The sequence below is a fragment of the Psammomys obesus genome, unplaced genomic scaffold (assembly GCF_907164565.1).
Source record: "Psammomys obesus unplaced genomic scaffold, mPsaObe1.curated_primary_1811, whole genome shotgun sequence".
Lineage (NCBI taxonomy): Eukaryota > Metazoa > Chordata > Mammalia > Rodentia > Muridae > Psammomys > Psammomys obesus.
In genome coordinates, this window is record NW_026585689.1 from 4,411,660 (window position 1) to 4,427,048 (window position 15,389).

At 36.1% G+C, this 15,389-nt stretch overlaps 1 protein-coding gene across 5 annotated transcripts in view; it reads right to left on the reverse strand.

The window, feature by feature from the left end:
• Positions 1-15,389, reverse strand: part of Bbx (BBX high mobility group box domain containing) — a 239,362-nt gene that overhangs the window by 86,343 nt on the left and 137,630 nt on the right. For all 5 annotated transcript variants that reach the window (XM_055593924.1, XM_055593919.1, XM_055593899.1 and 2 more), the window contains exon 4: positions 1,355-1,525. In XM_055593924.1, coding sequence (XP_055449899.1) covers positions 1,355-1,516 — 162 coding nt within the window. In that variant the 5' untranslated portion in view covers positions 1,517-1,525. The remainder of the gene's footprint in view (positions 1-1,354; positions 1,526-15,389) is intronic.

The following is a 15,389-nucleotide window of genomic DNA, read 5'->3' on the forward strand; positions in this document are numbered from 1 at the left end:
ATAGATAGATAGATAGATAGATAGATAGATAGATAGATAGATAGATATCTTAGATGATGGATGAATAAATGATAGACAGAGAAAGTTCAGAATAAAAATTCATGATGGAGACAGAGATAAAAATTATAGGCTCAGAGTAAAGTTACTTTTGTTTAGATTTACTACATAGGCAAAGCTAGCCTCAAATTCTCAATCCTCTTGACTCAGCCTCACAAAGTACTGACATTACAGATGTAAAACTACATATCCAGATTTAAGCATGAATATTTGCAGGTAAAGTTATACGTGGAAATGAAAGAAAACAGGAAAGAATAGACATGAAGGAAGCTGTATAAACAGAAGAGAGTGCTGTCATGGAAAGAGGAGACAACCCCAAGGACTAAGTAATCAACAGGGCAAATGAATCAGAAAAGTCAAACGAAGCATAAGAATCAGCAGTTTCCAGAAACCAGAGTGGCATGATGTAAAACTCCCCTTCCAAACCTAATCTTGAAATTTAATGTGCACTGAAAACTGAAACATGCCTCACAAACAGATTAATGTCAATATTATGGAAAAGGGCACTTATTGTGGGAATGGGCTCTCTCCTCTGAAAAAGATGAGTTCTGTTTCATTTTTGTTATTAAAAGGCTGAATGAATGTCAACAGCCTGAAAAGCATGTATTTGTAAAACCTGTAGTGACAAATACACATGTTTTGTCCTCCATTTAGCATACAGATATTCCATGTCTGCTATGGTCCAGGTACCAAGCTTGGTTCTGGTGCAGAAGACTGCTCAAAAGAGGCAAAGGCCCCTTTCTCTCAGAGCTTCTCAGGTCTGAAAAGCAGACAAACCATGCGCACAGCTAACCACAGTGCAAACAGTTCTGAGTGCTATGAAGAAATTCTGACTTAATATATGCTGATTTGGCTTCTTTTCTGAAATAAAGAAAAGTGAGTTATACCAAGTCCTGGAGCTAACTGTTCATGCATGGGGCAGAGGGGTGGGGGCCATCTAAGAAAGGAACTTTGAAGACAATGTGCCACTAAGGCTTTGGGGAAAGGAGGGAGTACAGCCAGATACCACAAAGGCCATAGCACAAAAACTGAGCACATCTCTGAAATGGCTTGATGGCCAGAGGCAAGGCTGGGCTGGAAGCAAAGAAAGTGATACATGTAAACACATCAAGCTGTATGAAGAGCCCAATGTGCACCGGCATTATCACAAACTGTGAGTGGTCAGAACTGCTAGAGAAGGATTCAAAGTTAGATTTATGAGTTAAGCAGATTCCAAGTTATAGGAACTTTTATTATGTTCTATCATAAATTAGTGCCTAAATATCTGTGAGATTTCTATGGTGAATGGAAGGCTTACTTTATCAATATCTTCCTCTTCCTCGTCTTCCTCCTCCTCTTCTGAAAAGTCCAGAAGTTTCTTGGCTAACAATGGATGCCACTGAAGACACTTCCGTTTTGGTCGTTTTCCAGTCCCTTCTCCTTCTGCTGAATGATCTTTATTTCTATTACTGCCTTTCATTACTGTGACCTAGAGGAGTGGTGGGAAAAGGACAAAAGATGAAAAAAAAAAAAAAAAGTGAATATGAACAAAAGTCACTTTGCTTAAAATTACTTTATTTTGGCTAGTTAGCTCTCACTGGATTATAATTTTAATTTCGAAACTATCTATCAGCTCAGACATTTACTGGATTCAGTGAGAATTCTAAGTATATAATCATGCATTCATTTTAATGGGCTAAATTGAGCTTTAAAAATTCCCTTAATAATTCTACTTCTTTCCACTCCATAACTTCAAAACGTAAAACCAATATAAGCTATTAGCGGATTATCAGTTATATTCACCTGTTCGTATTTATTCAGGATAGTGTCTCCCAGGTTCCTACCACAAGACTGATAAAAGACGCCTTGGAAGAGGGTAGAGAGAGTCCAAGAGGAGGAACTCTCCACATGTTCTGTCATGGTTTCTATTTCACTATTACAGTTCCAGTGAATTTTGCATTTTATACTAAGAAAAACATGTTTTAAATATTAAATAAATTAAATGCTTTCTAAAAGTCATTTGATTCTTCTTGGTTTAGATTTGCAATAAAACTACTTCATATAATAAAATACATGTTTCAAAAACTGCAGTTTTCAAGGACTTGGAGCTTTAACACATTATGGGTCATGAAGCAGGATAAGTCATCACCTAAATGTGACAAAACAAAACAAACATATTTTTGCATCTCTCCAGTATACATGTAACCTGACTTTTTTTTTTAAAAAAGAGGGAGATTAAACCTTTATAATTTTTTAAATGCATAATTGGCTAAAGTAACTTAAAAAAATCAGGTTATAAATGTGTCAGTATCCTTTATACAATCCCAATTCTCCATTGTTTCTTAATGACTTAAAAGTTATTCTTGATGATAAAAGGACTGTTTTATTCATATCAGATAGGTTGCAAGAGCACATCATCATCTCCATTACAACCAATCCTAGAGTCCAGAATAACAAAGCACTCTTTTATATCCTGTCCCATTTTTCATCTGATTTATAATTTCTCATTTTATATAAGATATGGATTACTATTCATATATGCTCATGAAACACTCAAACAGTACAGTGAAGTGCTATGAAGCATTAAATGAGTCAGGAAGAGCTGATGACAATTATGAACACACACACTTTCCTCTCTCACTCCATGAATATCTACACCAATCCAATGCTGACAATATAATGTCATTAAACTTAGAACATCATGTTAAAACAACCTTGGATCCATGAATATAAAATAAAGATTTATCTGTTCTCAGGCCTTGTAAACAACACAACACAGGCAAACTCATACATGATCCTTATTTCTGGATTTTGAGTTATGTTTAGCTTGTCCTTGCTTTAAAACCAAAAGCTATTCCACTAGTATTTTCTTTAGAGCTTGTATGACTTCATCATAGACACTGAAATACAGTAATAAAAGCAGTAAAATCAGAGCCTACTTTACTCATTTATCCTGAATAGTCAGCCAACTGTACCAGTCCCATTTCTCAAAGAATGCAGATTTCTACCTCATTCCTAGGAACACTACTTATATCCATGCTAAATTTCCATACCGACAGAGTCCTTTTCTCTATAATGTTAATCATCATCTCCTTTTAATTCAGCGGTTCTCAACTTTCCCACTGCTGCAATTCTTTAATGCAGTTCCTCATGTTGTGGTGACTCCAACCCTTAATTATTTTCATTGCTATTTCATAACTGTGATTTTGCTACTGTTATGAATCGTAATGCAAATATCGGTGTTTTCCAGTGGACTAAGGTCACACCTGTAAAAAGGTCCTTTGACCCCAGAGTGTTTGTGGCGTATAGGTTGAGAAATGCTCCTCCAATTGCATACCTATCCCTGACCAATTTCAGTTGCCTCAGGAACTATGTCATTCTGCATCTCTTAAATTCCTATTGTGCACGTATGTGTGTGTGTGCGCGTATGCACATGCTCTTCTTAATAGATTAATACACCTTGTTCATTTTAATAAGTATAGCATATCAAAATGTGAGTACACTACAACCTATTCAACCAGCTCACTGAGGATGGACAGTGATAAAATTCTCTCATTGAAGACACTAATAATATGTGGATTTTAATTAAAAAAAATCACTTTGATAAAAACCTCCATTTAATGTGTATTTGTCTGTGATTAAGCCAAAAATAAAACAAACAGAAGAAAGTGAGAAAGGTAGGAGGCAGAAGGAAATAGTAGTAAAGAAAAAAAGAGTAAAGGGAAGGGGATGGAGAAGAGGAAGAGCAAAACAGCATGCCTATGGCTTTTGTAGCAAGAATTTCTGCTGAATGAAGTAATTATATGACTCATGTGGCTGCTTTAAGAGCAAAAGAAGTTATTGAAAACTCTAATGGAACGAGTTATCTGGCATGCTCTTAATAAAAGAACAAAGACTTCTTGTGAATTGATAGGGCATTTAACAACTCCGATCCGTCTACAAATAAAGCTTGGCACAGGCAGCCCAATTTCCAAAAATACTATTGCCATACAGAGAGCAAAGGAAATGGCTGCTTCTGTGGTTTATTAATCATGCAGGATAAGCTGTCTTGAGTGGTAATTAAATCCATATTGAGGACCCAATATTTTATGAGATAACATTTTTAATAGTTAAAAAAAAAATCAATGGGAAACCATACACTTAGGCATTTTATCAATTGGAAAGGGCAAATTATTGCCAGTGCCTTTAGAAAAATTATTTGGCCCCAGACTTGTGAATTATATTATGCTATTAGTTTTACATAAAATAAGCATTTCTTCCAAACACAAAACTATGTGTTCAGTATCTTTACAGATAATAAAATCCTAGGATACCCAAATCTCTTATAAACTGGTATAGCGTTTACATTTTGGATACTAATGACAAGGAGAAGAAGCCTGTACAAGGACAGCATAGATGCAAGTGTTTTCTTTCCTTGAACATTTATGAGGATGGTTCAAAGAGAGGGTCCACCATATGCCTATGCATACACAATTAAATATTTTAAATAAAATAGAATCTAAAGAACAAAAAAAAAAAAGAACAAACTAATGGCTAGTATATATAGTTTGAAGTTCACCTTTATTTCCATCCTGCATGGCCTGTTTTCATTCTTCCTATATTGTCCACATGTCCACATGTTACTGATTACTGTATCTTTTCTGATATTTAAAAAATAATTCTCTTTACAAAGAAGTATACATAATGACTTTATATTGGCAACTTCACTACATTTTCCTTTGAATAATAGTTGAGATAAATCCTTCCTCTACTGTTGAGTCCTTTTTTATGAAGGTTAAAGACCTTATTTGTCTATCTGTCTAACATAACAAAGTACTGAGATCATAGAGGTGAGTATTTTCAAACAGCTACACAAACCCCAGCACTTAACTGTGGCAATGATCCACTATTTTTATATACTATGGTGGCTTCAAGTAACGACCATCTCTTTCATTTTTCCGAATTCAGATACTCTTTTCTTGGGTGGGAAAGGGGAATAAAAACTGTCCAACTCTGATAGGCAGACCAAGCTGGCTTGTGGTATGTGAAAAACAACAGCCACCTGGATTTTGGAGGAAATATAGCTGGCAACCCCTGCACAGTGATAGAAAGAAAGAAAGAAAAAAAAGGATATTTAATTTTAGCATTCTTGAGAGATAAACAACAGTGTACGTGAACTGAGGTAATGTGTCCCAGGTGGAATGGTCAGGAAAGTGTAATTTAAAGGTGTAAAACACCTCCAACTGTGAACTGGACACATTAATAATTTACAGTTATCTAATCTAACAAGCTAGATTTTAATTTCCTATCAGTCTATGCTCAAACTGTGAAAAGAAGGTAAAACAGTGGGGGGATAATGATGTTCTTGATTGTAATTCTCAAAAGCAGTAAGAAATCAAGAGAAGAAACAAAGGAAAAGTGAAAAAAAAAGTAGCAAAGATAAAGGAAGAAGACATAAGCCTGAGAAACTACCCTGACCATCAACAAGAAGGTGGAAATTTTATTAAACCTTCACAGTGAAATTTTAGTTCATGCTGCCTGATGTTTCTCAAAGAACAACAAATTTAGTTAGCAGTCTATAAGCAACAAATAAAGCAATTGATGGATTTCATTCAATGGGGGCTAACCTAGCCTCTGTGATTGTAAGATATCCAATATCAGATTACTTAATCACTCATTATTTGAAAGAATAAATGAGATCAAACTTTGTTGCTGAGGCTGCCAAGTGATGAAGATGTCTATTCAAAACAGTGAATATTTGTTTATTGTATAAAAAGCAATGCCAACAAGTGAACTAGGGAAGAGGGACAGGGGAGGAAGAGAAAGGGAAGGGTGGGAGCGAATAAATTGTAACTTAAAGAAAAAAGAAAAAGCAATGCAAGCAGTGTGAATACCTTTTCTATGGGCACAAGTGTCCTGGATTACATACTTACTGTACTGAATTCAGTATCAACCAATTGTTTTAAAAGCCTTTTAAAATGCCAGTTTCACTTAAGTGTATATGTGGATGGGTGATATGCACATGAGCAGAGGTGCCCACAGAATCGGGAAGATAATAGTGAATTCCCTAAACTGGAGTTGTAGGAGGTTGTGAGGTGCCAAGAACCAAACTTAGGACCTTTATAAGAGTAGTATGGGCTCTTACTGCTGAACTATCTGTCCAGTCCCACACTAACAATCAATATTAAATGGAGAGAACTTCAGTTAACTGTTCTGCAAACTTAGCAAGTCCATTCTTTTAAGACCTGTCTCACAATCAATACAACAACAATAAGCTGGTCAAAGAAAACAATGGAGGGAAAATAGATCTACTATGAGCAGTCTTCAAATAGATGTCTCCATCTGTCACCAATTACTTGTGAAGTTAGTCATCACACTGGTCCTTCTTTGTGTGAAAACTCAGCAAGTAGCTATGCTGGTAGAGAATAGTAAGAATGCCTAGCACACTGACTCAGAGGCTCTCGTCCAGTGTTAGAACAGCACAACCTTTCCTTCCATGTCCCACAGAGGCAGTACAGCTTTAACAGGTAGCAATCGACTGACTCACGAATAGCCTAATGTTCTCTTTAGGAAAGAGATTTTCCCCATTCACCAGTAGACAGTATCTCCAGTCTCAAAAACTGAAAAAAGATGAGTATCCTTTCTTTGTCCGACTGACATGCAGTCATATAATCAGAGACAGTATGTTGTGGGTGGGGAGGGAAGATCTCAGTCTTTCTATCTATCACCTTGTCTGACAGCACAGACCATCAATCAGTACACTTCCCATTTTAAAATGTTAGCTCTGTGGCATAACGCTCTTTTGGAGTTTAAGCTTTCCTACATGTCTAATAAAACCCTATCCCAATCCTAGGGCGGAACTTCAGACACAGAAAGAGGCTCCTGGACGCTGTTAGTGATGGCACTGCTTCAGTTTTCTCTACTCTGTAGCTAGAGGGCAGCTCCGACAGAAACTGAACCAATTCTCTCTCAGCCTTTCACAAGAGGCCTGCTTCTGTAGGAACTAACAAATCCCTAACCTTGAAGGCCTTGCTCCTCCTTAGCCTAAAATCCTATTTTCTGTCCTAAAGTCAGCTGTCAAACATTCCTTCCTTTCTAAGGCCTTATTGTGGCCTGAATCAAAACCCAGCACTCTTCACTCTTGAGTTTCGGTCACACAGCAAGCAGTCTCCTTCCATCAGTTTCACTTTCATAGTTTTTGATATTTGTCATCAATTGTAATCTGAAAAGACTACTGAAAGCATAGCAGAAACAAACTATTAATTTTTAAGTTATAGATAAGTCCAAGGAGCATGAGGAAATAGTGGGTCATTTAGCTCCATCTTACCTAGGACACAAATCATGTTTAAGTTCAGTGACACTACCTATGTATTAGTCATCTGGTAGCCACTGCAGACAACACACAGCAAGACTCAGCAGTGCCCAGCTCTTTCCAATCAACCTTCAGTTCTATAATGGCTCCAGGAAGTGGATAAGTAGTAACTTGAGTATTAAGTATGAGCTTGCAATTCAAATATGCAAAGCCCACAACAAAGAAAAGTTGTAATGGTTTTTCCTTTGAGGAAAAAGGTACACATTCTCAATTTATCGGGGAAGATAATCTAACAAAGAAGTAACTAAAGTAGTTACAGTGAGCTGTAGTCATGAAATTGTAATGAAAAGAGAAATTTATGCTAGCTTTTGTTGTCATACTTCAAACCACAAGCTATGGCAACAATGCATTATAAGTGCTTAATTAAGGTGGAAAAGACATTAAATTTACAAGTGAAAGACCTGTGAAAAACCATGTTCTGATCATGGTAACACACTGCACCAGAAATAATTCAAGTTTCTGGAGACATTAGCATGGATCTCCAGAGTGGCACCAAATCATTTACATTACGTTGGAGGTACAAATAGGCACAAACAGGTTGGAAATGACAACATAACTACTACTACTGGAGAGAGAGTGCCTGCCAATGAAAAGACTACTAATCTATTTATATTGTACCAACAAGAGTTTTATTAAACATATTTAAGTGCAAACTATATCCATACTTCTATGTCTTATTATAGTTATTAAATTTTATGGTCACGTTGTCATTAATAATCTGTTACATACCTAATACGTAAATGAAACTTTGTCACAGGTAAAAATTTAGTGAAAATCTAGTATAGAGAATACTGGACTTGCTCATAATTTCAGATATCTATAAGGATCATGAAACATACCTACTGGGGTAAAAGAAAGCCTAGTCCTGAAAACAGTATCAGTGACTTTTCTGATATTTAACCACATATAACTCAGGATACTATCTTCCAAAATTCCTAAAACAATACTAATACTAATACACAACTAAAAGGCAGAGCTCAATTTCTAGATCTATCTTCTCCATCCTTAGAGAAGTATTCCAAAAACAACACTGTGAATCTCAACTGAAGCAACTGAGAGTTAAGAACCTTCCAGGGACACACAATTAGCAAGGAGAGGAGATGATCTAGAAAGCCTAACTTAACAAAAAATGCTTATCAAGGGAAAAAGGAACTAACATGAAGCCTTCTATTCTGTCTACTCTGATCATTCACTGCAGTAGTAGTTTAAAGGTCTTGGGAAATCAAGGGGCATAACAGGGGTAAACAGGGTCAGGGATTCATGACAGAGAGTATACTATGTCTCTGATGACTCCAATGACAAATGCATAAGATGAAAACTCTTTGAAGATAAAAATCCAACAAATGACAATCATCATTTATTGGGACTATAAAGACAACCCTAGCCTATGGACAGATTAAGTGAAAAAAATATTTTACTCAATAAACACTCTTATTTTAGAAGCAATGCTGTTACAGTTCATATAAAGTATCTTTAAACACTCCCCACTAAAAAGTTTCAAATTGAAACTTCAGCTCTGTCATGATGTCTGTGTGCTCTTCATGAACAAACAATGTACCAAATAGTCAAAAAAAAGGCTCAGGCCACTGTGCTGGTGACCTCTTCGAATACCTCATGATATAATGTATATTTTTAAGATCTTTAATACTTGCAGCATTCCATGACACTTGTTCTTAGTGTAGCCTAACAAGATAAAATCTGCTGCTCTAAGATGCAGTTATCAAGACAATAGCTACCTTGAAAAAGACAAGAGAGGATTTGGCAAGGAGAAGCTAATTACACAAAGAAGTCAGTAACAATGCAACCATCACTTTTTCTAGTTACTTGTAGATGTGCTTACGTTCTTAATTTCTAAGTTTCTACTCTTCAACAGACTATAAAAATGCCTTTTAGTTAACATATTAACAGCACTGTGGGAATGTGGTTTGCTGGTGCTCTTTTCCTATCACGATTGGTCCTGTCTTTTTACAATCGAAATTCTAAATTCCTCAACCACCTTTCATTTCTGGGGCAGTTCTCTGATTTCTGGCTACTCCTGTGGCCTCACAGTTCCACAAAACTCTGCAGTCAGAAAGTGGTCTTCAGTGCTTACCTGTGATCACTTGTCTTACCAGCCCCAATGTCTTTGTAGAAAATGTGTTTCTTCGCAGTTCCTACTAATGCTATGAGCATGGATAATAATGGCAGCTAGTCCTGTCTGCTTCCTAAGCACCACACACTAAGGGCTTCCACTGAGTAACACTTTTAACTTACAACAAGTCTAAATGATAGGTATTATCTTCTTCTTAGACATAAGAAAACCAAGGCACATATAATATATAGACATTTTGTCCCTCCTATAAATTAGCAAAAGTTTTCATTAGACCCTTGTCACAATTATGCTGGCCAAGAAGACAAACTTCTTGATCTCTTGGTAAGGCACAAGTATATGTATAAATCATACCAGAAGCACATAATTGGTAAAGCCAGAATCTGGTAAATTGGTAAATTCAGAATCTGGCTCTTGGCCATTAATCAATGCTGCTTTGTAATAACAAGCAAACTTTTTTGAATAAACATTGCTACATACCAAACACTTCAGATGAATTACTGTCCAACTCTTAATATAAGTGTAGAGAAAAGACGCTACCTATAATCATTACCTTTTAAAAACAGAGCAACTGTGAATGACAAAACCAAGGCAAAAAACACCCACAGTCACAGGGCCACCGTGTTAGGGCTAGAATTCAAACCTAAATCTCGAAGAGTCTCAAAGCTGGAGAGATGGTTCAGTGGTTAAGAGCACTTTCTGCTCTTCTAGAGGACCTGGGTTCAATTCCCAGCACCCACATGGCAGTTCACAACTGTCTGTAACTCCAGCTCCAAGTTATCTGATACCTTCATGCTGATGCACATAAAAAAATAAATAAAATAAAATAAAATAAGAGTCTCAGTTTTGATTCATCTTCCATACTGTTTTTACTGCCACAGTGTGACACATTCCAAGAATGTTCTTGCTTCCTGATTCACAGAAAGATATCAACCTTCCTGAACCTTTCCAAATTCCAACTTGGTCTACCAATTCAAAACTTTTTAGGCAGAGTCAACTTTAACTCCTCCTTGTACCCCAAATGCACTTCAGTCTTCCTTTTTGCTACTAGGCTATTATACTTTAGTATCTTTGACAAACTCTCGGGATTTGCTAAACCAAATCTCTGTCTTTGGTCTATAACAATCCCCCTTTGAGAGATCTTTCTGAATCCTTAACCTCCTTTACCAAGTCTTTCTTTGTGCAAACTGGTCTTTCCCAGCCCAAACGGGTCTCTGCCTATACCAAGGCCATGAAGCTGCTACTTATGTATAACTGGTTTGCCCGGCAGTTATTTGTTCATAGTGCCCACATGTGCTGAAATGACACAGTCCTAATTTTGGTACTAACTTTCAACAATAACTCTTTATAAAGAGCATGCAGGTTTTCCTTACCATGTCACAGACCCTTAACCTCTCTACTTCACTGATTCAGATTTCAATCTGTGCTTTCTAGACTCTCAAATAAGTTGCTTTGCTTAGGCCAGCCCTTTGCCTCCACCACATCCCTGAGGAGTATGCCAGAGCCTAGTGAATAGGAACTAGATTATCTCTTACATTCATACAATATTCAGAATTATTTTTCAAGCTATAGTTGCTTTTCTTATACATACATACACACATGCATTTATATTAACATTTGTGTCTTTTCTTTTTTCCTCAAACTGTTACATGTACCTATTTACGTACCCAACTTCTAATCTCTTATCAAGATCTGTTCCATCTACTTCATACCTCTGTTCCACTCTTTTTCATCAGTATGGTCTACTTCACAAAAGCTGTACTGATATCAGCTTTCTACATACCAATCAATCTATCCCTGGAACCTTTTTAACAACCTCTTAAAATACTAAAGAAGTCCAACTCTTATCTTTACATAACATATGAAAGCCTCTTGACCTAGTCCCTACTTACTTTTTACAGCTGGAGGCTTCTTTGCTATAAAAAACCTGCAACAATAAAAGGTTTCTCAACATAAAATCACCAAATTTTGTGATTCACCAACATAGAATCAAAATCAACCAAGTACAGAATGAATCCAAACTGTTTCTAGACGTGCCCACCATGTGACTTAAACACAGCAGCCATAGTTCTGGACACATAGAATACATACTTTGTGCTACACATGCCATACAATGCAATACAAATATGCTGCTTCAAGCACCAATGCTAGGAACTGCAGTGTTTTTACTGTATATAAAATGTATCATATTCATATATAAACAATGGTTCAATTACAGAAAATAAAAGCTTTTAATATTTTCTTACTATCATTCCTCAGTATTTAAGTATCAAATTAGCATGTCTTTGGGTTATGTTATTAGAATGTTGGATTTTTAAACTATCGTTTATGTTGTTAAATATAATAGTTTTTTAAAATTTTTTTAAAATAAATATTGGCTTGAGATTAAGGACAGAATTTCCAACAATTTCTAAAATGTCTCCTAAACATATTGATCTCCTTCGCATTTAGGCAAGTCGGCATCTTTAATGCTAACAATTATAAAATAAAAATATCTAAATGCTAAAGGTATCTTCTCACTTTTCTCTGTTACTTTACTAATTTATCCATACCATACCCTGCTGTGTCCTGATTCAGAAATTTCTATTACCCATCCATTCAAACAACACATTCAAATCACCAAATTGAAACACCTGGTGATTTTATTTATTTGGAAATTGTTTTTGTGTCAGTCATGATGGAAAAAAAAAAAAAAAATCCCTAATGAGTAAATCCGATCTCATAGGAGAAATGAGCATTCCTCAGGGAATCCCAACCACTTTATTTTCTGTAGTTAATATAAGCTCTTTGACTTTAGGGAGTAATTATATATTTTTTTCAAAAATGCATATATATACATATATATGATCAAAGTTTAAAAGAACTGCTTTTATTTTATATGACTTAGTTGTTTTCAAGCTTAAAATTGATCTAAAAAAACAGGATGTATCTCATCATTCATCATGATCTCCAATCATAGTGAAATTAAGTCAACACCCTATGAGACCTATTGGAACCATTTTTCCTGGGCCACTGTTATTTAAAGGAATGGAAAATAATGAAAGCTAACTTACTTCTTGGCCAAAATACTTGCAAAGGGGAAAAATTACTAATTTTCCAAAAGAACTTTATTTCTGTTTTTGAATACTCCAGTATCTTGAAGACTGACTTGGCACTTTCAATGCCTTAGCTTCTTCATGCACTGACCTCACAACTGGAGTTAACTCATCTTCCATCGGACTTAAATTACATGCAGGTAAAGTGCTACTTATCTTCAAATTACCTGATGCTCAGAATACTGCCCTGAATGTGCATTTATTCACAAAACTGAGTAAACTTGATAATATCATATAAGACCACATCTGCCAAGGAAGTTAGTTAGGATGCACAGGATACTACGGTTCACTTGTATATAACTAGAATTCAGCAGAAAGCCATTTGTTCATGTCACATTTGGAGAGCTTTAAAAAAAAAAAAAAAAACCAAACAAAACTATTCTTATTTCCTAATTCTGAAACAAGAATTACTTCCTGATGATTTTGGTCTTAACAGTGTCCTGTTGTAAACATTCACAACTTAACTTATGATAGCTTTCATGCGCTAAAGTCCTCTTAGGTTTCTGACCTGAAGACACACTAAAACTCCAAAACTATACACTGAAAATTCGTTTTCATTTACTAAGTAATATTTATGGCATATTTTAAAAAATACTTTTTACTTCACAGGACTAACCAAAAACAAAAGAAACAAAAAAGCCAAAAGAAAAGGGGAAAGGGGGCCAACAACTCAATTGTAAAGTGAGCATAAAAAGGACACAAGCCCAGGGAACCCGAGGAACCTGGTCTTTGTAGGTTCTCTCTGGGCACAACATGAAAGCACAGGGAGTACGTATCTGGGCGGCCCTTGTTAACCAAGTCATACTGGATTATTTTCAAGGCCCAGTTTTCATAAATCTGCTCTCCCTGCTGGCCAGATTTCTACCTCCTAACTTAGTAGTTGAATAGAAAAGCAATGTTTCTTAGTATACCTGGTGAATGATGTGCCCAGAGGCCATGCAAACTGAAGAGAGATCTTAAGCAGCTCTCAGGCAATCCAAAAATAAGCTAAACCCAGGGATAAAGTTTACACCACTCTCCCTTAAACAAGTCGCTTACTCATTCCTTTCTACCTGGAGTCTCCACAGTGTCTTGTAAGCACATTTTTCCAAACTGCCATAAGGACAGTGTGTGCAGAAGCCACAGGAGGATGTGTCCGCTCAGATACTGATTTGTCAAGGCGGAAGAGTTCCTGACCTGACAAATACAGCAGGGACCACAGAGCTGCAAGGGGCTCAAGCTGGTGTTGACTTAAGGATTGTAATGGAGGAATTAGGTCATTTTATTACATATCTTAGAAACTGTTTAAATTTTAATAAAATACATTATAATAGGAAATTTGAGTACTCTTCATTAAGTTCCAGATATATTTTTCTAATATGAAAAAAAAAAAAACCAAAACGGCCAGTGACACCCATTTACAGTATCTTTCAGATGCCATTAACTATCATAGCCATAAATGCTCTGTACTTTCAGCCTCACAGTGTCTTCTATCTAAATTGTATCCTGGACTGTAGTGTTTAATCACTACAGTGATTTAATATATTTGCTTTGTAAAAAAGACTATCACTGTTTCAAAAAGAATTTTGGGGGGCATTTCATTAGTGTCTCTCAATACTTAGAAGATCACCAACATCCACTCATATTTCAAGACAGTCCTTCACATAGATTTGGCCTTCTGAATACATTGAGGAGGAAAAGGAATCCAGAACTGAAGTGCATCTGTGACTCAGATACTCACTCTGCATTTTATAAATATTGATGTCCTTGTGACTAATAGCCCATGAATGCTCAATCAATCTTTCAAGTGTCTTATTGATAGAGAGAACATGCATCTCCATCTAATTTTTATGATAGGTGGGGCAGAGTTCTCATTCCTTGAACTAAATTCAGTGTTGTACACAATACAAAGTTTACAGTTTAAAAGTTTCCACAACAGCTTGATATTGCCACAGGCAAAAAGCTGGGAAGGAAAACCTAACATATAATCCCAGGGGAGCATGAAGCTTCGCAGGTTTACTGCAAATACTTTTAAGTATAAAAGCAAAAATCAATAGCATGTTTTTGTTTTGTTGTTTTTTTGACAGTGTCTTAATAAGCATCCTTGGCTGTCCTGGAACTCAATAAGCCTCAGAGATCCACTCATCTCTGCCTATTATCTGTGGAGATTAAAGGTGTGAGCCATTATGAAAGCCCCAGAGAATGCTTTGTGGGGAAAAAAAATCCTCACATATATTCAGTATTTGCTAGATTTTAACATATATTGATTAAGAATAAATGGGTAAAGTGTGTGTGTGTGTGTGTGTGTGTGTGTGTGTGTGTGTGTGTGGAGTATTATCTAGCTTTAGAGGAAAATGAATATGTGATTGATAAATAAATGGAAACTGAAATTCACCCTGTGACATAAATAAGTCAGACTCATTTAGATAAATAGTACATGTTTTCCTCTCATATGTAAAAATCTAGATATAAAAAAAGCAAACCATAGCTGGGTATGGTAGTGCATGCCTTTAATCCCAGCACTCAGAAAGGAAGAGGCAGGTGGATTGTTTTGAATTTGAGGCCAGCCTGGTCTACAAAGCCCAGGACAGCCAAGGCTACACAGAGAAAGCCTATCTCAAAAAAAAAAAAAAAAAAAAAAAACCAAAAATATTAAGTAGGTAGAGATCAGACAGATAGATAGATAGATAGATAGATAGATAGATAGATAGATAGATAGATAAGTTAGGTAGATCAAGGGAAAAAGGTCTCCAGGGGAAAAGAAAACATACCATGAAAGTAGAAGCAAGACTATTTGGAAATAGGAAGGGAACCAAGAGGTGAGAGGAATAAAGACAAG